Genomic DNA, 25,873 nt, shown 5'->3' on the forward strand with positions numbered 1-25,873 from the left:
TCTATGTGATTCTTGAACCTGCCATATTTTTTTATTTTTTCTATGTTTCTGTGTGATTCCTGACAGAATATGATTCTGTCTAGCCTATACCAGTGTTGCAGATCTGCCCATATATTTTTTTATGTTTCTGTTTGATGCTGCCCAGCCGATCGGCTGGGGCTTTGTCATCAACATACAGTGCCCAGCCGATGCAGTTGGCTGGGGCTTAACAGGCATAGCACTGCCCAGCCGATTTGCTGTTTGGCTGGGACTGTTTCACCAATTAACAGTCTCCAGTTTCTCTGCGTTTTACATCTTGCCCAGCCAACCTATGTTGGGCTGGGCTTGACAATCAGTAAATAAATCTGCTCATCAGAAGTGAAAGGGGTTTACAAGATTCCAGGTAAAGTGTCATTCATTAGTTGGAAACTAAATCTGCTGGCATTCTTGAAATGACCTTTCAAAGTTAGATCTTAACAGCATACTCAGTTATTGCATGATTAACACTTAGGCCCTAAGATGAATCAACTGGCATTTAGAGAAGGTATTCAAAACAGAATTTTCAATGAACCTACAACTAACTAAAACACAGATTCCAAAAACTGGTTTTGACCCTAGATTTTTTTTTAAAACACCAAGGAAACCAGATTTTTCAATATCACACACACACACACACACACACACATATATATATATATATATATATTATATTGGCTTTTACCACTACATGCGCAAACAGTTGCGACCTAATCATGTGTCTGGCTTTGACAGTCGAGACCTTACAACCAGTCTGGTTTTGGATCAGACCTGGTCCAAAACCAGACTTTGATGGTTCGGCCGATGTGCAGTCCGTCCCGTGCCAGCATATGGAGGGTTACACATATACTGGGCTTGCGGCAACCCTGGTTTGAGTCAAATATGAACCCAACCCATGGCTGCAACCTTTAGGGGGCGGTTCCCATGTGTATAATAACATATGTGTGTGTGTGTGTGTGTGTGCATACTTATACGATATACTCAATATCTTGTATTCCAAAATATGAGTATATGTATATATTCAAATCAAAGTCACTTTCCCCCTTTTCTTTTCTTCTATCATTCTTTTCTTTTCAACAAAATCTTGCATGAACCTATTCCATGCTAATCCTACCCATTCAAATCAAGAGAGAAAACCCGTACCTTGCTTTGAACTTAAAAAAGAAGACTGAAAAACGTCGGAAGGCCGGAAAACTCTTCCTTCCTTTCTCTCTTTTCCTCTTTCTTTCTTTCTTTCTTTTATTTTTTTTTGTTGAGGTTTTTATAATAGGCCGCTAAGGGGGTGACCCCCCCCCCCCCCCTCCCTTTTCTAGCTTCTTCTAAAGGGGGTTGGAGAGAGGACTTCCCATATGGGGGTCCTTCTCCACCCTTCTTTCCAATTTGACTTTTCTAAACCCCTTCCTTTTTACTTCTTTTGATTTTCTTACTTTTTGTTTACACTACTTACTTTCTTTTTATCTCATAGTAGCTATGGATTCCTCTAGAAACCCTAGCTACCCTTATCTAATAATTTTTTGAATTTCTTAAATTTTTTATAATAAATAAATAATTAATAGTTATTTATTAATTAATAATTACCCAAAAATTTCCAAAGGGTACCTTATCTTTCTGGGAGTCTTTTTAACATTAAATATCTTCAATTTAAACCTTTATTCTGATTTTAAAACTATAACTTATTGGATCTGGATCCTTATCCAAAATCCATTTGGATTTTTAAGCTGGATCAAATTCTACTTAATATGGGTCTTGGACTGAGTCGAAATCTATATTAATTTGGACCATATAGATTGAATCTAGTCCGATCCAAATCCGGACCCAGCCCGTCAAGGCGGGCCTTTTTTGAAAAATTGCGATTTTCGGGTTAACTGTAGCCCGACTTCAGAAAAGTAAAATACCGTTGGGCTCAGAATTTTGAGACGTATCTAACAGTATATACTTTAAATTTTGTTTTCGAAATTTGCCTGAATTTAACCCAAATTTTGCTTGAATTTAAAGGTTGAAAATAAAACTTTTTATCACCTTTCAGTTGGTTAGTTTAGGTCTTGTTAATGAGCCCTGAGCTAGGCCTAGACTCAGATATCATATTCCTTATACCGAGCATTTATCGATTTTTCTTTCATACTTCGTCAAATTTTCAAAAATCTCTAATTTAACTAAGTACTAAAACACAAGATGTTACACATATCTTGTGAAATCATCAATAAAGGTCATATAATAAGAGTATCCTCCTTTCGATATGATCAGAGAAGGTCCTCAAACGTCCGAATGCACTAATTCAAAAAGCCTCTTAGAGAAAATGGTTCTATTTGGAAAGGGAGTGAATTTCATTTTTCCAAAGATACAATCCTTACAAGCAAAATTTTTTTCATTACAAAATTTTTTCCTAAAGGGAAAAAGATACATCTTAGAGAAACTTGAATGTCTAAGTCTTTTATGCCAAGTTTCAATATTTTTATCTTGGACATAATTACAAAAAGAGTTGATAGGAAGATTTAAATAATTCATCTAGTAGAGATCTCCCTTCTTATGACCTTGCCCAATCAGCTTCCCAGACTGGAGATCCTGCACAGTGCAACCCTTAGATGAGAAGGAGATTCCACATTCATGATCGGAAATTTGTGAAACGAAAAGAAGATTTAAATTTAGTTGTGGAACAACTCATACTTTTGGCGCAAAAAAGTTTTTAGAACAATTTAAAGTTTAACACTTTTAATTTGTAAAGATGTTCCATCGACAGTTAAAACATGGTTTTTGAATTAGTGCATAAGTCAAATAGACCATTCTCAAGAGGTGTCATATGAAAAGAGGCTCCCGAATCAAGGATCCAAGAAGACATACCTGAAGGTGAAGGTGAGGCAATTGTGACACCCGATGTGGATGGGGATTTGAGTAGTATTTGAAGTGCTTCCAATAATTGAGCAAGCGAAAAAAAATCCTTTCCTTTGGTTGATTCTTCCTTCCTTGGCGCAGTTTCTTCAACGAAAGCAACTTTGTTATTTGAGGTTTCATATAACTTGGGACAATTAGGCCGTATATGACCCGGTTCATGGCAATGATGGCAAATGACCTTATAGCCTCTATTATAGCTATTTTGCCTCCCAAAGTGTAGAGTTTTGTAAGTTTTTACGTGATTGCTGAGCTTGGATACGACTAACACTTTATTTCCTCCTTTTATCATACGAAGATGAGTTTTCTTTTGGTATATTTCGGTAACGACATCTTCTAAAGAGGCTTAGATCTATGAAGGACGAAAGATCTAACTTGGTCATATTCGGGCCTAAGCCTATGTAAACTTGAAAAAAGTGTTCTTTTTCCATTTGCTCTCTTCTTAGTTCAATATCTTCATTATCAACCCATTTGGGTTCAAGAAGAGATAGTTCATCGCATAAAGCACTAAGAGTGCTAAAATAATCACGGACACTCATGTCCCCTTGCTTAATGATACATATTTTTTTTTGAAGAAAAAATTGTCTTGCAAGATCTTTTTCTGTATATATACCTTTCATGAAAAACCATGCCTCGTTTGCCTTGCGAAATTTGGCTATGTTGGCGCATATATTGAGCTCCACATTGTTTATACACCATGCAAGGATTTTTGCATGTTTACTTTTTCAATCCTCTATCTTGGATTGGTGATCTTCAAGAGCTTTGGTGCGAGCATTTCTCTCTAGAGCCTTTTCTTGTCCTCCTTTCATTTTGGTGAGTTTAAGTTGTGGTTCCAGAATGAAGTGTAAGAAATTGAGTCCTTGTATCACCACTAATCGAAACTTCAAATAGTTCCAACCAAAGATCACTCACAAAAACCACAAAGGTTCATACAAAATACCCAAAAAAGGGTATGCAACAACAAGAGGAAAAAACATATTTTATTGATTGGGAATCACCCTAAAAAAATACATACATTCTAAGGGGGCAAAACTCCATATTTATACACATAGTAAGAGGCTAGAGGAGGGAGTCGTTGGGCTCCCAGTGGCTCTAAATAGACCCGTTGGGAGTCCAACGACTCTTTGCTTTTTGACTTAAGTCAAAAAGCTAAAAAAAAAAGTAAACGTCCTATTCTAACTAAAATAAAGAAAAGGATAATTCCTAGTTAGCCTAGGTTATTACATATTATTTAACACTCTCCCTTAAACTTGCGGTTGGATAACCGAAAGTTTGCCCATGAGAAAGTGAAATCGAGGAGGCACGAGAGGTTTGGTAAAAAAATCTGCCAATTGATATTTTGAAGAAACATAGGGAAGATCAATGGTGTCGTGTAGAAATTCCTCTTGTACATAGTGACAATTCATCTCGATATGCTTGGTTCGATTGCTGGCAATGTAAATAGAACTTTTGTTATTGCAGCATAGTCATGATGCTTGTGTACTCTGAACAACCATGTCATGAAGCAAGCGCCTTAGCCAGACTACTTCCATAATGGTTGTAGCTATAGCTCTGTATTCGGCTTTAGTTGATGAGAGGGAGACTTTCTGTTGCTTCTTGCATCTCCAAGAGATTAATGATCACCTAAAAATACACATAAACCAATAGTTGAGTGTCGATTATTGGGATCGCCTCCCCAATATGCATCAGTATAATCTATTAAATCTAAGGAGGAAGAAGCAGATAAGAAAAGTCCTCGAAAAATGAATGTTTTAATATATCTAATAATAAGTAAAACAACTCCCATATGAACAGTGGTAGGAGCATGCTGAAATTGGCTTGCTGAGTGAATGACATGCGCAATGTCAGGTCTTGTAATGGAGAGATGAGACAGTGCCCCGACAAGTTGTGTGTAAGGTGTTGGATTTTTAAGTGGTTCTCCATCATTAATCTTCATTTTGATATTTACAACTTCGGGAGTGTCGACATGTTTTTCATCTGAGATACCAGATCTGTCAATAATATCTAGAGCAAATTTAGATTGACTTAGCAAATAGCCTCTAGAGGAATAAGCAACTTCTATAACAAGAAAGAATTTTAAAAATCCCAAATTACTTATTTCAAAGTTTGTTTTGAATTTTTTTTTAATGTTGTCAACTCCCTATTTATCACTTCCAGTGATGATCATGCAATCTACATAGAGGAGAAGGATAACATTACTGCATCAAAATTCTTAACAAACAAAGTTGTGTCAGTGAGACAAAATTGAAAACTAAAATCAAGCATAACTTGACTAAATTTGTTATTACCAAGATTTTGGGGCTTGCTTAAGACCATACAAAACCTTATTTAAATGAAGAACTTTTCCTTTAGGAATATTAATGCCATGTGGTGGTTCCATATATACTTCTTCGGCTAAGCTTCAATTGAAAAATGCATTATTGATATCCATTTGATATATATGCCATTTTTTTACAGAGGCAAGAGTTGCTAAGGTTCTAACTGTGGTCATTCTAGTGACATACACAAAGGTCTCTTCATAGCCTATTCCATACTCTTGGGAATAATCTTTGGCAACTAATCGGGCCTTAAACCTCTCAAGAGTACCATCACTCTTGGTTTTAACTTTATATACCCATCGACAACCTATAGGCTTTTTGCCTGGCAGAATATCTTAAATAGTCCAGGTATTTGCCTTTTCTAAGACATTTAATTCTGTTGTCATTGCTTTGACCCATTCAGACTGTTTCTTTGCTGCAACATAGTTAGAAGGCTCTACGTAGGAGTATATTAAGGCAATGTAGGCTTGATATTTTGGTGAATAGGACTCGTAGGACAATTTTTTCGGGGACTTTTGACACTCTAGATGACCTTTTTGTTGGTATTTGTTCCTGTTCTTTAGTATATTTTTCGAGAGCACATGGTTGTTCTAAATTACCCCGCCTAGAGTATTGAATAAATCTTGACTATCACGAAATGATTTTGTACTTATCATGTCATTTTGATATTCTTGACTTTTATCAATATCACCTTCATTAATCTTTGGAACTAAGTCCAATAAAAAAGAATACTCATCTATTTCCTTAGAGTTCTCACTCTCAAAAAAACTCTTTTTCAAAAAAGATACATTTCTTGACACATAATTTTTTAGGTTTAAGATCAAAACATCTATAGCCTTTTTGGTGATTTGCTTATCCTAAAAAAACACAAGGAATAGCATGAGGAGAGAGTTTATCCTTTTTGTCAAAAAAAACAAAACACTTGCACCCAAAAACTCTTAACCTAGAATAATCTGAAATTTGTTTGAAAAGCTTTTCAACAGGAGATATATTGTTTAATGAAGAGGATGACATTCTGTTAATAAGATAAACTGCAGTTAGAATGACTTCGGCCCAAAAAATCTTTGGTACTTAGTGTGTAATAAGTAAGGTTCTTGTTGTTTCTATAATATGTTTATGTTTTCTTTCTGCTAAACCATTTTGTTGAGGGGTATATGGACATGATCTTTGATGTGTAATGCCATATATATTCAAATAATCTTTAAATTCTTTCGATAAAAACTCTCTCCTTGAATTTGTGCGAAAGATTAAAATATCATTCTTAAATTGATTTTTGACTAGATTATGAAATATTTGAAAGTGTGAGAAAACTTCAGATTTATGCTTAAGAAAATAGATCCAAGTATGTCTTGTAAAATCATTTACGAAAATTACATAATACATAAAAACCCTCTTCTGATATACTAGGTGCGGGTCCCCACACATCCGAATGTATTAACTCAAGTGGTCGAGAAGAGACAAAGGTTCTTTCTTGAAAATGTAATCTTTCCATCTTACTAAGAATACATTTTTCACATGTAAAGGTTTCTAAATTATAAAAAATTTTCATTTTTGGAAAAAAATGGATCTTGGATACACTAGGATGACCAAGTCTCTTGTACCATAGTATTCTTGGGTATTTTCAAAACATCTATGTAGTATAAGCCTCCTTCTCTATGGCCTTCTTCAATCAGCTTCCCTGATTGGTGATCCTGCACTCGACAACCACGAGAAGAGAATGAAACATTATATCCCTGGTCAGATAATTGAGAGACAAATAAAATATTTAGATTAAGTTTAAGAATATATCTAATTTGTGGAATACAATTTTTTTTTGAGTTTTGAGAAATATTTTCAAAATTCTTTATTCCTTTGATTTTAAGAGATGTTCCATCGGTGGTAAAAATATTTGATTCACTTGAGTTGTGACATTCGGATAACATATCAATGTTTGGTGTCATATGAAAAGAGGCACCTGAGTCAATGAGTCAAAGAGATTTACCGAGATCCGAGATGCCGACGGAAGAGACTGCGGCTCCAGTGGATGAAGATGCTCCTTTGAGTAGAGGTTGAAGTGCCTCCACTAATTGTGTTAAGGACATGCTTCCAATGGATAGTTCGTTTGATTCTTGTTGAGGTTCGACAGAGGCAACCTTCTTCTCATAGGGTTTCTTCAATTTTGGACAATAAGTTTTCATCGGTTCACGGCAATAGTAACAAATGACTTTCTTTTTTTCAAATTCATTTCCTTGTTTTTCATCATTTGTCTTCCCATAGTATGGAGGTTTGCAGGTACGAACATAGTTTTTTGGTCTAGATACGGCTAGAACTGAGTCATCATCACACTTGGAGATTCTCTTCTTGCGCCTATTCTCTTCCATGCTTAATTCTTCTATTGTATCTTCTATTGAAGGAACCTTCCCTCGATAAAAAAGAACAGATTTGGTTGATTCAAATTTTGATCTTAATCCACTAATAAATTGAAAAAAATCCTCCGTATTTATTTGGTTTTGATGAAGTCCTATGCCTTTTGGATAATGCCCATTCGATTTAAGAAGAGCGACTCTTCCCATAATTCGGATAAGCTATTATAGTACTCTCTAATGCTCTTGTCCCCTTGAACCATATTTCGTACTGTCTTGTAAATTGCACACATGTGCAATGTCTTTAAGAGAATACATTCTCTTAAGATAATCTCATGCATTATTTGCATGTTCAAATTTTGCAAGACTTGAACATTTTTTGATATCTACACTACTAATGAGCCAAAACATAATTTTGGCATGTCTCATTCTCCATTCTTTTCACTTTTTTTAGTAAGTGGTAATGACTTTGTTTTTCTCAACCTCCGTAAGAGGTATTTCTTTCTCACCTTCAATCTTTGTAGGATTAGCTTAGGTTCCAAATGAGTCTCATCCACTAATCCCCACAACCCTTTTCCTCATATAAGGTGCTTCATAATTGAAGCCCATATAACATAGTTTGAATCGTTGAGCTTAATGGGTTTAATGGTGACATTATCATTGTCATCCATTTTACAAGGTTTGAGAAGGAAAATAAAGAAGATAAGAAAGAAGAAGAGAAGAGATGAAAGTGAGGATAATGAGTACTCCACCATGAATAATGAGTACGAGTGCTCCTCCAAGCTTCCAAGCTTTTACACGATCACGATTTCACGTACACTTGAAAAGAACTTCACTTCTTTTTCAAACTTTGAATGGCACATTTCTCGATGCATCAACAAAAACTTAGCTTGATCACCAAGCTTTGATACCATGCAAGAAGATGAGTCCTTGTATCACCACCAATCAAAATTTCAAATAGCTCCAACTAAAGATTACTCACAAGAACCACAAAAGTTCATACAAAATATACAAAAAAAGGTATGCAACAACAAGAGGAAAAAATATATTTTATTGATTGGGAATCACCCTAAAAAAATACATACATTGTAAGGGGGCGAAGCCCCATATTTATACACATAGTAAGAGGCTAGAGGAGGGAGTCGTTGGGCTCCCAACGACTCTAAATAGAGCTGTTGGGAGTCCAATGACTCTTTGCTTTTTGACTTAAGTAAAAAAGTTGACTTAGTAAAAAAGCTAAAAATGTAAAAAAAGAGAGTCAAAGTCCTATTCTAACTAAACTATTCTAACTAAAATAAAGAAAAAGATAATTCCTAGTTAGCCTAGGTTATTACATATTATTTAACATGGAGCCCATCACGTATCCTCAAAGCTTTTTTGCCTTTAAGGTTATTCTCCATGGCAGATGCCCACATCATATAGTTGGTGCCATTCAACTTGAAGGAGAGATTAATTTTATGCTCATTCTCCATAGTGGCTTAGAGAGAAAAAGAGCAAGATATATGAAAGAAATTCCCGAATCATAATCCTTCAATGGTCACCTTTTACAAGACCAAGAGTACAACCTTGCTCTGATACCATGTAATGAAGTATGTGAAAATATAACTCAAGGATACAAAAACATCAACTAAGTCCAATAATGGACAAGCACAAAGGTGCAAGGAGCATACAAGCAAGAAGTCCACAATGGGACAATACAAAAGCCTTAAACAAGGCAAAGCCAACAAGTAAAGAATGCAAAACTTTATTGAAGTATTGGGAGCTCCCACATAGAGTCGTTGGGAGCTCCCAACGGTCATATTTGTGACCATTGGAGCCCCAACGACTCTATGGTGGGGCTCCAATGTAATAAAAAAATAAAAATAAAAAAGCAAAAAATACATATGAATAAATGTAAATTCCTAAACTAGAAAAATAGTTGTTTCTAGAAACAACTATGTGAAAAGATGAAATACCCCTATTGGGCAATTAGACAAAATCTGTACACACACACACACACACACATATATGTACGTACATATATTTTAACTCTGAGATGGTAGGATCTCAAGTTCCTAGGGGTGGTGAGATCCGAGGCTCTCAAATACACCTCTAGAGTGCTAGCATATTCTGTTTAATATGATTTGTATCCTTAGTGTGCAAAGACAAATTTTTCCATATTAATTTGAACAACATTTAAAGAAAGGGCAGCATCAAGAGAGGTCAAAAGTTGATTCTTCCACCTCATTACGCAAATAAAAAATATATATTTTTATATTGAAGCATAATGTCAATGGTTAAGCACTAACTATTGTTTGCAATATTTAGGTGGTTTACAAGTAGGTGGTGGGATCACTTCAAACAATGCTCGGAGTTATATTGATGAAGGAGCCAGCCATGTGATAGTGACTTCGGTATGTGCGAATGCTGACATATTCTTGTGTCAACATTTTGATAGGGAATCTCTTTGTGTTTGAAATTTGAATGTCATTCTTGTTTCCAATTTTTATAGGCAACTTCTTTGTGTTTAACTGATTAACTCTCTCTCATGCCATAGTGGCTTGTTTTCAAACTCAATGAATTGATGAGATATACTCTGATTTAATATGCTGACATATTATTTCTGATAAATGTCCTGGGGCCTATAAATGTGAAATGCCTCTTTCATGTCCTTTGTCTCGCACAAGCAAAAGTACACAAATTTTTTTATATGAATTTTCCATGTCACGATGAATATAGGCCTGCCTATTGATGTGTTTTTGGTTGTTTACTGATTAATCAAACATCTAGAAGACAATTGAGCAATCATACTGTTGCTAACATTTAGTATCAGTTAGCAACAGCTTTGGTGGTATGAGGTCTTCTTTATCTGTTCACTGGCTTGATTCGTTCCAAAGTTCACAAAGAGCGAATTATCATTTTGGATTAATTGCTAAATCCAATTAAGCTAATTGAAGTATGGTTTCCCTCTTATAGATCCCAATTTGTTGGCTCGGTTTGGGGTGGATATGCTTAGATCTCTCTCCTTGTGCAGTATAATGGGTTTGACCATCACATCTAGTTTAAGGGAATCATTCAGTTCCTTGATTTTCCATAAACTTCCAAGTTTTTATGCTACTAGAACATGGTTGATAATATTTGGAGTTCTGTTAGTAACATCATGTCTACCAAACAATAAATGTTCCATATTCATGATTTCATAACCTGTATATGGAAGCCTGTTCAAAATAAATGGCTTGATCAAGTGTTCAATTTTTATGACGGAAGTTAATGATCTTGAATTATTCGGTTTCAGTATGTTTTCAATGATGGCAAGATGGATGTTGAGAGGTTGAAAGACCTAGTTAAGCAAATTGGAAAAGAGAGGTTGGTCTTGGATCTCAGTTGTAGAAAGAAGGTAATATCTGTTGTTTACTTGAAAATTTTTATGCGTTAACTATTCAATCTTTTCCCTCTTTGGTGTGTGTGTGTGTGTGTGTGTGTATCATCATGTCATCAACTTTAAATGCAACCTTTCTGCATAAGGTTGAACTTTCAGTTTCTGCTAGCTTTTAATTCCTTCTGTGACCCATTACCTTGGCAACTGATTCTTTGTTGACTTTGATTTTGTACTATTAATTATAAGTTGTCTGACATTTCACAAGTCTGTTTTTGTGCTGCTTGTAGACATTCTTGACTCTTTAGTCAAATATGGTTACAACTCTCTTTTTAAAACGTGAACACCGTTTAACTGAATGGTTAAGTGAAAAGTACCTGGAAATGGCCCGAACAGTGTGAAAATGAAAATAGAACAGTGATTTGTTTTCAATAGATTTATTCTCAATTCAAATATTTCAAATGTGTGACAGAGTGATTTGATGCAAGTACTTAAGTTAACTAAGAAAAAAGAAGATGAATAAGGACATGAGATGGAATAATGGGAGATAACATGAAAGAATCTGGAATGATTCAGGATTCAGCCTTGGATATGAATGAAAAAATAGGGCTCAAATGCCAACTGTATGCAAGAATAAGGCTTGGTTGTTGTGGTGATAATGATGAGGCTGCCTCCTCAGCTCGTACTAGTTTGGTAACACTTTCCATCATACATGTTAGAAGCAGGGGCATATTTGTGTCTGGCAAACGCGTCATACCCAACCTGACCTGATCTTGACAGACCAATGGTTTGGGTTAGGTCCAAAACTTAGACCCATTATGTTGATTCTTTGTAGCCACCGTTTGTATAGTGCCTGCAATTGGTTCTTTACAATACACACCTGAACTGACCTGAACTTGAACCCAATTTGTACCTGAATTAGTAACTCAAACCAACAAGGACATGAAATGATCCATACCTGAACAAATAAAAGACCACATGAATTTATGAACTAACTTGAACCTTATATAAATGTATCAGTTCCTAATTTTATGAAGTTACCTCATCAAAGTCTTTCCAATTACCCCTATATTGTGTGAAATTTTCTAGTCAAGTTATACCATCCATACCTGAACAAATACAAGACCTCATGAATTTATGAACTAACTTGAACCTTATATAAATGTATCAGTTCCTAATTTTATTATGTTACCTCATCAAAATATTTCCAATTACTCCTATATTGTGTGAATTTTTTAGTCAAGTTTTGCCCTCCCAATTGGCAGCCTATCTAGTTTATACTTGAACTCAAGGTTGTAAGTATCATATTGTTACCCGTATCGGTCGGGCCCAAAGTAACGCCGTATTGTATCATATTGTATCGTAAATATATCGTAAATTTTTAATAAAAAATTCCAAAAATTCTAAAAAAATCTAGAAAAATCAAAATTTTTTTGCATAAATTATAAAAAATCATATTCCCGTAAAAAATGATGAATCACACAAAATACAACCATAAATTCACATATGAAGTCAACTACATAATTTAAATTAATAATAAACCATGCAACTGATAACTGAAAATGTAAATAAAAGACCACTACATAATTTTAATTTTAAACACACTTAAAGCCTTACATTTAACCAATAAGAGTTTATGATAACTAAAAACATTACATTTAACCAATGTCTTATATGCCAATCTTCATCTCTAAAGTTCTAAACTATAAAGATCCTAAAACTAAACTTTCTAGAGCCTATTTGTCAAACATAAGGATAGTATTTTCTTAGTTCTGCATCCAACTGTCACTCGATGATCTCTTAATGTTGGGCCATTTTTTTGGTAAGTGGATCATCATGATCATCTTCAGATTCTAGAATAATGATTGAAAGTCTTTCAGCTTTGCATTTTTTGCAAATTCTTCTTCTTCAAATTTCTTTTGGTTTAGCGATAACATCAACACGAAAAGTGACAGGAATAGATGAAAAATCACATGGACGTACATTTTGATCTTGACCTGTAATATGTTGGTTAAATTTATGCAGCCCACCTCTAATGATTGCACCACAAAACAAACATCTCAAATTCAATGGTAACCCTAGTTGTGATACATCATCAATGCTTCTGCAGTATTGCCATGTAGGATCATTTCAAATATGACATGAATGTGAAGACGACATCGAATGATCTAAAATAAAATAAAATCAATTAAAAAACTCAATAAGAAGTAAAAAATAAGAAGTAAAAAATAAGAAGCACCAAACACACATTTTCCCAAAAACACTCAATAAGAACTAAAGAATAGGGATTTTGTACCTTAACCCACTTGAATGAAAAAATGGTGGAAATGCACTTGATAAAATTGCAAAAGCTCTCTCTCTTGCGCACGAATTGGCTCCCAAATCGATCTCACGGAACCTAGGGTGCATGGGCTCCCTTCTAACGGACTCTAGGCATATGGAGAACTTGGCCCTCAAGAGGCCTTTTAAACCCAAAATAAAAAAAGACAACTTTTGGCCTTTTTTAAGTGCGTCGATAGTGTATTGTACAATACATATTGTATCATACGATACATGGGTGTATTGTACGATACACCCGATACGAATACGATACACACTCGTATCGCGATACAAGTGTGTATCGTATCACAAAACACAAAAGTAGCGATATGTATTGTACGATACATACAACCATGCTTGAACTAAACCATGCCCAATCTGTTTAAGAATCCAAACTTATTTATACCTGAACCATTTCCAACTCTCAACCTGTTATAGTGACCTGATATACGTCCAACCTGAACCCAACCTGATCTGTTAAAAGACTTGATTGGTTGTCTGCCAGTCCATTATATACAAAACTCTAAATTCCTAGAGGTTTGCAATAAATAATAAAGCCAGGTCCAAATCCAAGCCTAATTCATATTGTTCGAGTTCCTATCAATTTTGAATCCATTTTAAAATGAGGTTTAGTGGAACTGAACCTGAATCTGATCCACTTATAACTCTAGTTACAAGTCACTATAAATGACAGTTTGATGTCTAAACTCAATAATATAACTCTAGTTATAAGTCACTATAAATGACAGTTTGATGTCTAAACTTAATAATCTCCAGAATTTCTCTGAAACAAGAATTAAAATTTGTATACAGAGAACTAACAATCAATAACAGGAGAATTGTAGACAACAACCTAACACACACACACACACACACACACACACACACACATATATATATATATATATCACTATCACTAATATCATCGATATTTTGAATATATCGCGATATTATCGACAATTTCAAGCTTGTCGATAATATTGGGAATATATCACGATATTTTCAAAATATTGTGATGTTTTTTATTTTTTTATTGTTTTTTAAATTTTAACTTCTCTTTTTCTCTTTTTTTGTTTTTTTATATTTTAAAACCTTTAAAACATGTTTCTTTATATTATTGAAAGAAAACTAATACAAAACTTATTATTTTCTTAGGTTTTTGTTGTTATATATATATATATATATTATTTTTTAAACTCTCGAGATATCCCGATATTTATCAACTTTTGAAAATCTCTCTGAGAAATACCCTCGCTGAGAAATTACCTTTAACGATCTTAGTTGTCAAAGGTGGCGCCTAGGCAGCTTAGGCGACCAGGTCTGGGCGGTGGGGCCCCATATTGTCGCCTAGGCTGTCACCGCTTAGGCTTTTTTAAAGACTTGGCTTTTTTTAAAGTTTTTTTTAAAGATTTTTTTTTGAAGACATCATTTGTTTTCTTCTTCGAGAAAACATGTTATTTGTCTATTGCTTGTATTATGTCTATTGTTGAGAAGAAGAAGACATTATTTCTCTATTTTTTATATTATGTCTATTGTTGTTGTTAATTTCATAGTTTAAAAACTCACCGGGTTGACCCGGTGACTCGGTTGACTCTGCTTGGATTGCCCAGTCACCGGGTAAAAAACCAGGTTTAACTCGGCTTTAAAGACTCAGCCAACTCATGGGTGAGGCATGCATATATATACATATATAATATATTTTATATATAATTACATGTATTATATAAAATATAATATAAATATTATGTATATTATTTATAAAAATATGATTATACATGTAAATATATTCTACAAAATATCATATAATGTATATTATATATAATATATTGGTAAAATACTATAAAATATAGATAATAATCATAATATATACATATATTTATATATTTTATATAAACTATAAAGTGAACATGACCCGGTCGAGTCACCGAGTTGACCCGACCAAGTCTCGAGTCACTCAAGGACGAGCCAAGTGACGAGTCACCGGGTTTTAAAACCATGGTTAATTTTTTTGTATACATGATTTTATTTTTGTGTATTGTTCATTCACATTGTTAGTTTTATAGTTTGTTTATTCAATTGTTAATTTATTCTTAATTTGTCAGGTTAGGGTTATGTAATATAATTGTTTTACAATGTTCAATAACATATTATTTGTCTATTGCTTATTATTGATTGATTTTATGTTGTATACATATTTCTTATTATGTTTTTATTTTTATTTTTATTTTGAGTACTGCCTAGGCCTTTTTAGGGGCTCATTGCCTAGCGCCTATGACAACTAAGTTAACGATACAGGTGATTATGATATATATATATATATATATATATATATATAGTCACTAGAATATAAGAATTGAAAATATGAGAACTAATGTGTGAACCACAATTTTCATGGATTTTTTGTTCTGTTCTCTTGAATCTAACTGTAGGGATGTGATCTACATGCTTGGTTTTATAAGAACTTGCTCTTGAATCATCCGATTTCGATGCATAAACAAGATTTTTTTAAGGCTTTAAAATCAATGTCTCAATCTTTATAAATATTCAAGCATTCAAAACTCACAAATTTTTTATCGAAAATACACGATCCAATGATTGATTCAGTGTTGGAAATGCCCATATTTCTAGTTCTCATATTCTAGTGACTCTCTTTTTTTCTTTCTTTCTCTTTCTCTCTCTCTCTCTCTCTCTCTCTTTCTTTCTTTCTATATATATATATATATATATATAAGGGGGACTGTCCATCGAAAGAAAGGTCCAAAATCTACAACCGATGATAATCGACGATGTTCCTTCTCTAACGATCGAGTTTTTCATTGATCAGACTTTACATATGTGATTTTTATCATTCATTTAGTGAGCACCATGTTTTGGATTATGAATGTTCGATGTTTAGATGCGTTTTTGAAAGCACTAAAAATCAACGGCCCACAATACTTTGTATTGTGAAGTTTTAAATGCATTGTGAGCTATCGATTTTTCACGTTTCGAAAAACATGTCTATATGTTGTGAAGTCTTCATGTAAAGCATATTTCTTAATAAATTATAAAAAAATATGAGGTCCGATCGATGAGATGTTGAAGTATTGGAGAAGGGGAGTCGTCTGCTCATCATTGGTGTTAAGTTGTATATATAGGTGCATATACATAGTTATATTCCTATATATAGTGTTTGTCTATATTTATAAATATGTTTTTATATTAATGTAATCGGTTATACCCATTAAGGGTATTTTGATCATTTTCATTTATGTAATAGGCTGTGCCCATTGGGGGCACTTTAGTCTTTTTTGTTTCTTTATTACCTTCATTTTTGGCTCAAGGGCATAATGGTAATACATCATTAGCGTCGTTGGGAGCTCCCCTCTTTGTGGGCCTTTATGCCTATATAAAGGGGCTTGAACCCCTTGTTGTATTATGCTTGTCTCAAGCAGTTCAACTCTTATTAGATTTATATTTTTTACTTCATGTTCTAGCCCCTAAGTAGATTTTGTGCTTGTGTTCTTATATTCACCCGTACGGATTCTTGATTGTGTATGTTCTTTTGTGTTTGTTGCCTATAAGAGACATCTCCTTGTATTCTTTTTCTATTTTTATTACATGGTATCAGAGCCTTGGTGCTTGGTGAGTCCCGAATTTCAGGCACATAATTTCGGTCTGGGACCTGTGGGTTATGGGCTCTGTGTAGCCTTGAGTTAGTGGTGCAGCTATCTCTAACGACTTTCAGGCTTTAGTGCAGACTACTTCTCTGGGCACAATTAAGCTTAGGGGATGCTCCTCGTCAATAGCTTTCCAATGCACCAAGAATCACCCAAATCGGGCGAGTGGTTAAGGAGATATGACCTTCCAAAGTTGGCTTTAGTATTTGCTTAGGGACGTGTGCAAAGGCCTAGGACAGTTGAATATGGTTTGAAACAGGTGGATAGGCTGAAAAAGGCGTGGAGTGGTGACAGTCTAAACATGTCCAAATGGCTAAATTGGGTAAGCTTGTTTTGGGTAGTTGGGTTCTATAGGTGAAAGGCGGGGTCAAGAGCTTTGTCCATGGTTTGGATGTGATGTGGACATGTTTTGGGACATGGGTTGAGGTCTGGTATAGGTTTGAGACGCTGGAGAAGGTGCAAGTTGGTTCCGAAAGTCAGAAATGTCCCGATATGTAGACAACACTCACTCGGTTGGTGCAATTTTGGGTGTTCAGGTAGATTCGGGTTGTGGGATGGTTCAACGATGCTCTAAAGGTTGTGACAGGTTAGGTATACCCTTGATATACTTTTGGGAATGCAAACAAGGGGCTGGACCAGCATAACCACAGCTGGGGAGCAACACCATGTCAGAATCCCGAGTCAGGCGTCACCTCAAGTTAGCACCTAGGGGCTAGAAGGGCTTCAACCCTTGCAATGATTTGACCAGCCTTTCCAGTGAGGGATTGTACTCACATGAGTCACTGAGAGGAGAGAGAGAGAAATGAGAGAGAGGAGAGAGGGAAGAGAGAGACGTCTAGAGAGAGGGACATCCAAAGAGGGAGAGTGTATTTCAGAATTTCATAAATTGCATCCCTAATCATAAGGGGATTTTCAGGTCTCTATTTATAGACTTGGGACTTAAGGTAGAGTCAAATTCTAATTCCTAAAATTATACTATCCAATAAAACTAAAACACTCTCTAGTTGCCAAAAAAGGAGTCCTAAGTGAAAACAATAACTAAACTAGAAAGAGGAGTCTATAGTTATTTCCTGACAATACTCTTTATTAAGCCTAGTTTCCTAAAATCATAAAAGATAATTAAATAAGCATAATTGGATTCTACACATTCTCTTCTTTCTGGAAGGAGGAGATGCTTCCGAAGAGGTTACACCCTTTCCTTGTGGGCCTTGCTAGCTTGCTCTCCTTTGTTTTGGTGTTGACACGTGTTATGTGCTGGAGATGCCATCTCAATTTCAGAAACTCTATAGGAAGCTAAAACTTGTCTTGAGTAGGGTCCACTCCTGACCCGTTACTTAAGCTACCATATCAGCATGTGTCCACCTTAACACTGGATCTTGGATGCCAATTAAATCTGGATCTTGGCTGGATCTGGATTCCCTCTTGGGTTTGAAGCTCTAGCTAGATTTGGGTTAGGGACAACTGTTGGATCTTGATCTGTATAGACCCGACCCACTTTAAAAATAAATAGATCAAATACTAATATCCAAAACCAAACACTCGCTACACTCGCTCCATTAGGGCAAGAAATCAAAATGTCAAATCTAACTAAAATTAAAAGAACACCAAAATTAATTGGGCTTGATTTTGGACCGTCAGAGTTCTCTTGAAGTGGAGAAGTGTGGTGGACAAGATTGCATAAAAGTGGATCGAGTGATCGGGGACTCTCTTGCTTCAGGAAGCTTGACATCAACATTCTTCTTCATCTATCTTCTTCTTCTTCTCTCTTCTTTGTACTTATGGCCGATAAAGAATTTGTAATGGTTGTTTCCATCAAGTTTGTTGGGACCAACTGCAATATATAAGCAATTGCCATAAAAAGAATATTAGTTTGAAAAGGATTTGTGGCAATATGTTGATGGTTTCTTACCGGAACGACAACCTATTCTCACTAAATCTATTTTAGGTGAAAATGGGGAAACCCAAAAAAAAACCCTCAAGGTTGGTAAGAGAGAGAAGACTCTTTTAGATTATAATAAAGCCTTTAAAGAGTGGTTGGCCATACCAAAGTTTTATCCCTTTTTATGAGAAGCATGTGTGAAGAGCCATGTGAGAATATTCTTGAGTTTGAAAGAGCCGATGAAGCATGTGTTTTCATCAAACAAACATACACTCAAAAGGATGCCACTCACAAGTGGGATTTACGTGATCAGATCCATAATTTTAGTCAAGGGGATAAAACCATTAGAGAGTATTATCAAACTCTCAAAAGATTATGAGATCAAATGGCCAAAATGGAGCCCACATAGGATACCCTCAATGATGCTTGTCAAAGAAAAAACTAAATCCTTAAAACTCAATTCTTTCAATTTATGAAGGAACTTAGACCCGAATTTGAATAAATATGGGTCACTATTATCCATCGCAAGGAGGAGCTCCCACCTTTGCATGAAGTTTTGGCCAAATTCTGTACGGAAGAAACTAGATTGAAAACCATAAATAAGGGGATCTCTATTACATGGATCAGTTGATTATACCCAATGATATTTTTTGTTACAATGTAAAAAAATTGAATATTTTTTTGTGGCACCAAATGCTAGGTCATCCTAGCATATCTAAATTATCCAATGTATTTCATTTAATTTTTTTTAATGAAAGTTTTGATTGTACTTACTGTATTCTTGGAAAAATGAGTCATTCCTTTTAAAGGGAGAACCTTCTTTGCTTCTAAACCTCTTGAATTAGTACACTCGGATACAATGGGGTTCGACGCCTATTGCATCAAAGGGTAGATACACTTATTATGTAATTTTTGTGGATGATTATTCTCAATACACTTGGATTTATTTTCTTAGGCACAAATATGAAGTATTCAAAACTTTCAAAAATTTTCATAATCTTGTTAAAAATCTATTTAAATCAAATATTTCTATTTTTCTCTCTGACTCAGGGGGAAAATTTATGTCAAATGACTTTGGAAAGTATTTAGAGACCAATAATATTTTACACCAAATATCTTGTACCAACACACCCTAACAAAATGGTTTTGACGAAAGGAAACAAATACATAATAGAGAAAACTAGAACCATACTTATTTATAAATATATTCCAAAAGAATTTTGGGACGAAGTTGCGCTTACTGCTGTATACCTTATAAATAGGATTCCTTTCACAAAACTTCAACATATTTTTCCTTATGGAAAATTGTATAAAACTTCCCTTGATTATTTGAGATTAAGGACTTTTTGATGCAAATGTTTTGTTCTTAAAAATAAGAATGATAAACTTTCTCCTTGAGCGATCTCTTGTGTTTTTCTTGGTTATGGTAAAAAACAAAAAGGATTTAGATGTTATGATTTCAAAAATGATAAACTCTATATTTCAAGAAATGTGACTTTTATAAAACAAAAAAGTTTTTTTGATTTAAATGTGCCTAAGAAAGAAAATAACTATTCTTTTCTATAATTGGTTCCCAAAAATAATGATGATGTTAATGTTGAGGTTGATGATGAACCCCAATCCAATATCCAAGGTGGTAGCATCATGACATAGAAGAAAGTGAACCTCTAGTTATCCAATATAGGAGAACAGGAGGTGATAGGCATCCTATTGCTTTAGAAAGATATTCTAGTTTAGAAAATCAAGAACCAAGTACTCTTAGAAGGTCAAAGATAATGCCTAGACCACCAGATAGATTCGTGTCGTATGAATCATTTCCTTGCCAATATAGAGTCTGCCTGGCTAAAATACTTTTCCACTTTGAACCTTCCTCCTACAACCAAGCCAAAAACTACCTTGAATGGATTAGTGCAATGAATGTCAAATTAAAGGCATTAGAGAAATCCAAAACCTAGGAACTGGAAGATCTTCCTAAAGGGAAGAGAACTATATGTTGTAGATGGGTATTCAAAGTAAAAACCAAGAGTGATGGTATCTTAGAAAGATATAAAACTAGGCTAGTGGCCAAAGGTTATTCTCAAGAATATAACATAGATTACGATGAAACATTCTCACCTGTAGCTAGGATGACTTCAGTCAGAACTCTTATAGCTATAGCTGCTATTAGAAATTGACCCATTTACGAAATGGATGTCAAGAATGCTATGGTACCTGGACACTCCATTTTGTCCTCCGTACCTATGTCAACATGCATATCCCCGTGTTGAGATGCATCGACACCCGAACATGCTATTTTGCCCTCCGTACATATAAGTTTGTATTTAATTTATAATAATATTTTCAGTTTATAACTTTATATTTTTAGTATAAAATATATATTTTAGATATATCATATGTATTTAGATTATATTTGGTTTATTTTGTATTTACGTGATATATATATATAGCCATGTCCCCCACCTACATTTTTTTGGAATTGTCGTGTCATACCCTTCGCACCCATACCCGTGCCCAAATGACATAGCAAGATGCCTTCTTAAATGGCTAGTTGAAGGAAGAAGTCTATATGGATCCACCATATGGAAATGAGGTTCCTATGGGAAAGGTGCTTCACTTAAGAAAAACCTTGTATCATCTTAAATAGATTTCTAAAGCCTAATATGATAGATTTAGCTCTGTTATAATTAAGCTTGGTTATAAATCATGTTAACACTGCCCTGTTTGTTAAGAAGTCTGATGCAGGTATTGTCATTTTACTTCTCTATGTTGATGATATTATCATTATTGGAGGATACAAACATAGAGTTATTTATATTAAAAATGTTCTTAAATTGAATTTTGAAATGACAGGTCTAGGGTTTCTTAGATTCTTTTTGGGGATAGAAGTATCCTACTCCCCTCGTGGTTAATAACTCAATCAAGTTTGCAACTGAGATTATTGATAGGTCCGAAATTATTGATGAGAAGAGGGTGGACACACTTGAAGTAATCAATGCAAAAATGAAAATTAATGATGGAACACCCTTGGATGATCCCACTCTTTACCAACAGATGATTAGGGCTCTGACTTATTTAACTATCACCCGACCTGACATTTTTCATGCAGTGCACACAACAAGCCAGTTTCAACATTCTCCTACTACCGTGCACATGAGTGTTATGAGGATTATTTGATATTTGCAAAATTCTATTTCTAAAGGCTTTTATTATCTTCTTCCCTTACACTTAAGTTAATTGCATATTGTAATTTTGAATGGGGAGTAGATCCCAATGATAGGCACTCAACTACTGGTTTTTGCGTTTTTATAGGTGATTTTTTGGTATCCTAGAAGGGTAAGAAGCAACAAAAAATGTCCATATCATTAATAAAAATTGAATATCGTGCCATGGCTAGCACGACATCAGAAATTGTGCTTGAGAAGATTGTTTGAAGATATGGGAGTATATATGTACTCACCTTCCAAGTTGTGTTGTGACAACAAAAGTGCCTTTTACATAACTGGCAATTACATATTTCATGAATGCACCAAATATATCAAGATAGATTTTCATTATGTTCCGGAAGAATATCTCAAGAAGACCATCTCACTACCCTATGTAGCATCAAAATTTCAGTTGGCTGACTTATTTACGAAAGCGCTTTCTTCTCTTCAGTTTCTCTTCTTGACAAACTTTCGATGATGTCACTGTAAGTTTGAGGGAGAGTATTAAGTTGTATATATATAGGTGTATGCACATTGTTATATACCTATATATAGTGTTTATATATATACATATAAATATGTGTATATATGTTTTTACATTAATGTAATAGGTTATACCCATTAGGGTTATTTTGGTCATTTTCATTTATGTAATAGGTTGTGCCCATTAGGGGCACTTTAGTTTTTTTGTTTCTTTCTTTATTTTTATTTTTTTGTCCTTTATTTTTTACTCAAGAGTATAATGGTAATACACCGTTGGAGCCGTTGGGAACTCCCCAACGACTATATTTATAGTCGTTGGGATCTCACTGACTCTTTGTGGGCCTTTATGCCTATATAAAGGGGCTTGAACCCTTTGTTGAATTATGCTTGTCTCAATCACTTCAACTCTTATAAGATTTATATTTTTACTTGGTGTTCTATCCCCTAGGTGGCTTTTGTGCTTGTGTTCTTGTATTGACCCATAAGTAGTCCTTGATTGTGTATGTTCTTGTGTGTTTGTAGCCCATAAGAGGCATCTACTTGTTTTCTTTTTCTATTTTCATTATAGTTGGTTGTAGATTTTTGACCTTTGGTTGGACGGTCCCCCTTGCCTCTCTCTCTATATATATATATCAAAAATAACATTTTGTGACTAAGGAGCCCCCTAGTTGGAACTCATAAGGGAAGGGAGTTTGTTTTAACAAAATTTGACCTCATGGATGTGTTCAACATAGACAAAATAGTAGTAATAGACCTGTGGATTGGAACTCATAAGGGAAGGGAGTTTGTTTTAACAAAATTTGACCTCATGGATGTGTTCAACATAGACAAAATAGTAGTAATAGACCTGTGGATCATAGTTTCTTGCATAGTTACCAGAAGCTTCTTAGATAGGTGGGAAGCCCACCTCTTGGAAATTGGCTTCGGAAGCGCAATATTCCTTGCTTTCGAAACTTGATGAGAATCTCAATTTTCACACTTTTCTCCTATGCTTTTCACACGCTTCATCTATTCCTCTTATATATTGTTTCATTCTACTTCTCATGTTTTTTATGTGTTTTCTCTCATGCTTCTCACTCACTTCTATGTGCTTTCTCTTAATTGGTAGCCATCATTTTTAGATTTTGTTAAAAATTTAATTCTTACACTAAAAGATCATGAAAGTTAATAATAGTCACTTTTATTTTAGTTTTTATTTGTGTTCTATTTCGATTCTCATTCAATTCTTATATTGCTTTTTTTTTATTCCTCCCTTCCCGCTTCCTATACATTTTAAAAGGCATTGCTTCCGCTTCCCGTATTGTTTCCCATTTCTGCTTCCTAGTTTGACAACCTTGGTTTCTAGACTTAAAAATAAGTTTTTTTGAAGTTTGAAAATTTTGTACAGTGTAGGCCATTGTTTTTTTCAACCCTAGTAAAATTTGACATATACATTGGAAAAACATGATCCAAAGGCCAGTTTCTACTATACTTAATATATAGATCACATCAAGAGGGTTGGATGTACAAAAAACAGAACAAAGTAAAAATATTTCATTTTTTCACCAAAGGGTTCCTTACGCATGAGCAGAGTTACCTTAAGCTTCTTAGATAGGTGTAAAGACTGCTTCTTGAAAACCCTTTTCAAAAGCACGATACTCCTCGCTTCTAAAACTTGATGTGAATCTCAACTCTTCCACACTTCTTCTATGCTTTCCACATGCTTCATCTATTCTTCTTATATGTTCTCTCACTCAACTTTTCATAGTTTTTATGTTTCCTCTCACGCTTCTCACTCACTTCCATGTGCTTTCTCTGAATTGGCAGTCATCATTTTTAGTTTTTGTTAAAAATTTAATTCTTACACTAAAAAATAATGAAACTTAAGAAAAGTCATATTTATTCTAGTTTTTATTTGTGTTCGATTTCGATTCCTATTCAATTCTTATATTGTTTTTTATTCCTCCCTTCCTGCTTCCTATACATATTAAAATGCATCGCTTCTCACTTTCTCTTCTTGTGTTGTTTTCCGCTTCTGCTTCCTAGTCTAGCAACCGTGCCCATGAGTGTAGCAAACGTTACCTCTATATATATCACAGTCTTGTATTATTAAAGGTTTTCTCGGCTAGAGTTTTTCTCAGAGAGGTTTTCAAAAAGTGTTTTTTCTCAGAAAAATCTTGGCAATATATAAAAAATTTAATAATTTTTTAAAAAAATAACTAAAAATACAGAAAATAGAAAAATATAAAAACTAAAATAAAGACCTTAAAATAGACAAGATAAAATGATAAATGATCAACTAACAAATAATTAACAACTAACAACATACAAATAATCATAGCATGCATCTAACAATAGGAAAAAGAGAACAATACAAAACTTAGAAGTAAACATGAAATAACTAACAACTAACAAGTAATAAGTAACAACTCTAGAAAAAAAGTCATAACCCTTAACTCCATAAGTAATAGCCCATACAACGCCAAAATAAAGTTCAAGGTTCAACATCATAATTTCTTGAAAAAAAACAAAAAGTTCAGTCATCATCTGATGATGCAAAAGACTTAACTGCTCTATTCCTCCCTTTTTATGGCTTCCACAAATATCTTCTTCTTCGTTATCTTTTGAAGGTGGATTTTCCTCAATCTCATCATCAAAAAATGGATCTATGTAGATTGGATTTGCATTCTTCTTCTTTGTTTATGGATCCATCTTCTTCATAAGCATTGGATCTCTTTTTGGTACTAACTGCATCAAATGCACTCCAAATCCTCTTGTATGCTGAAGCTCTACATTGCTGGCTTAAGATTTTGATTTCTACTTGCTGACACACATGAATAGAGCTTCCAAACATCTCCCACCAAATCCCTATTATGAAAATATAACAAATTGACAATAGAGAATATAGTAAGGAATCATAGAGTAAACAATAAAACATAAAAATAATTGAGCAAAAAGAATACTTACGTGGATGTGCAGAGTGAATAAAATCTATAGCTAACCCATCGTGAAACAAAGAAGGATCTTTAGTATGATATTTCAAAAGTTTTTTGGCCATTATCTTCCCATCTTCATAAGAAAGAAGCTTTTTTTTTTCACTACATCCAAGCCTTCACGAATTTTATCATCCATCTTCACAATTCTTTCCCAAAAAAAAATGGAGATTTAGGTAAGCGACTGCAACATGTATAATGTTATGCAAATTACAGTTCCATCTCTTATCAATGATATTCCAATATATCATATATTTTTCTTTTTTATCCTCATTGGCACTCTTGAAGGCCTCTTTAGCTCTATCAAGTACCTAATACAAATATCTCATGGTAGCCCCTTCTCCTTCTACCAATTTCAAGACTTTTACCAATGGCTCGATGGACATGATTATTTTTCCAGCCTTCCAAAAATCATCACCTTGAATGATGTCGGTTATCTCTT

At 34.4% G+C, this 25,873-nt stretch overlaps 1 protein-coding gene across 2 annotated transcripts in view; it reads left to right on the top strand.

Moving 5' to 3' along the window:
• APG10 (Aldolase-type TIM barrel family protein) overlaps positions 1-25,873 on the top strand; it is a 58,454-nt gene that overhangs the window by 19,554 nt on the left and 13,027 nt on the right. For both annotated transcript variants that reach the window (XM_089996810.1, XM_089996809.1), the window contains exons 4-5: positions 9,869-9,954; positions 10,836-10,937. In XM_089996810.1, the coding sequence (XP_089852936.1) occupies positions 9,869-9,954; positions 10,836-10,937 (188 nt within the window). The remainder of the gene's footprint in view (positions 1-9,868; positions 9,955-10,835; positions 10,938-25,873) is intronic.

Source organism: Nuphar pumila, chromosome 2 (assembly GCF_984573655.1).
Source record: "Nuphar pumila chromosome 2, dmNupPumi1.hap1.1, whole genome shotgun sequence".
NCBI lineage: Eukaryota > Viridiplantae > Streptophyta > Magnoliopsida > Nymphaeales > Nymphaeaceae > Nuphar > Nuphar pumila.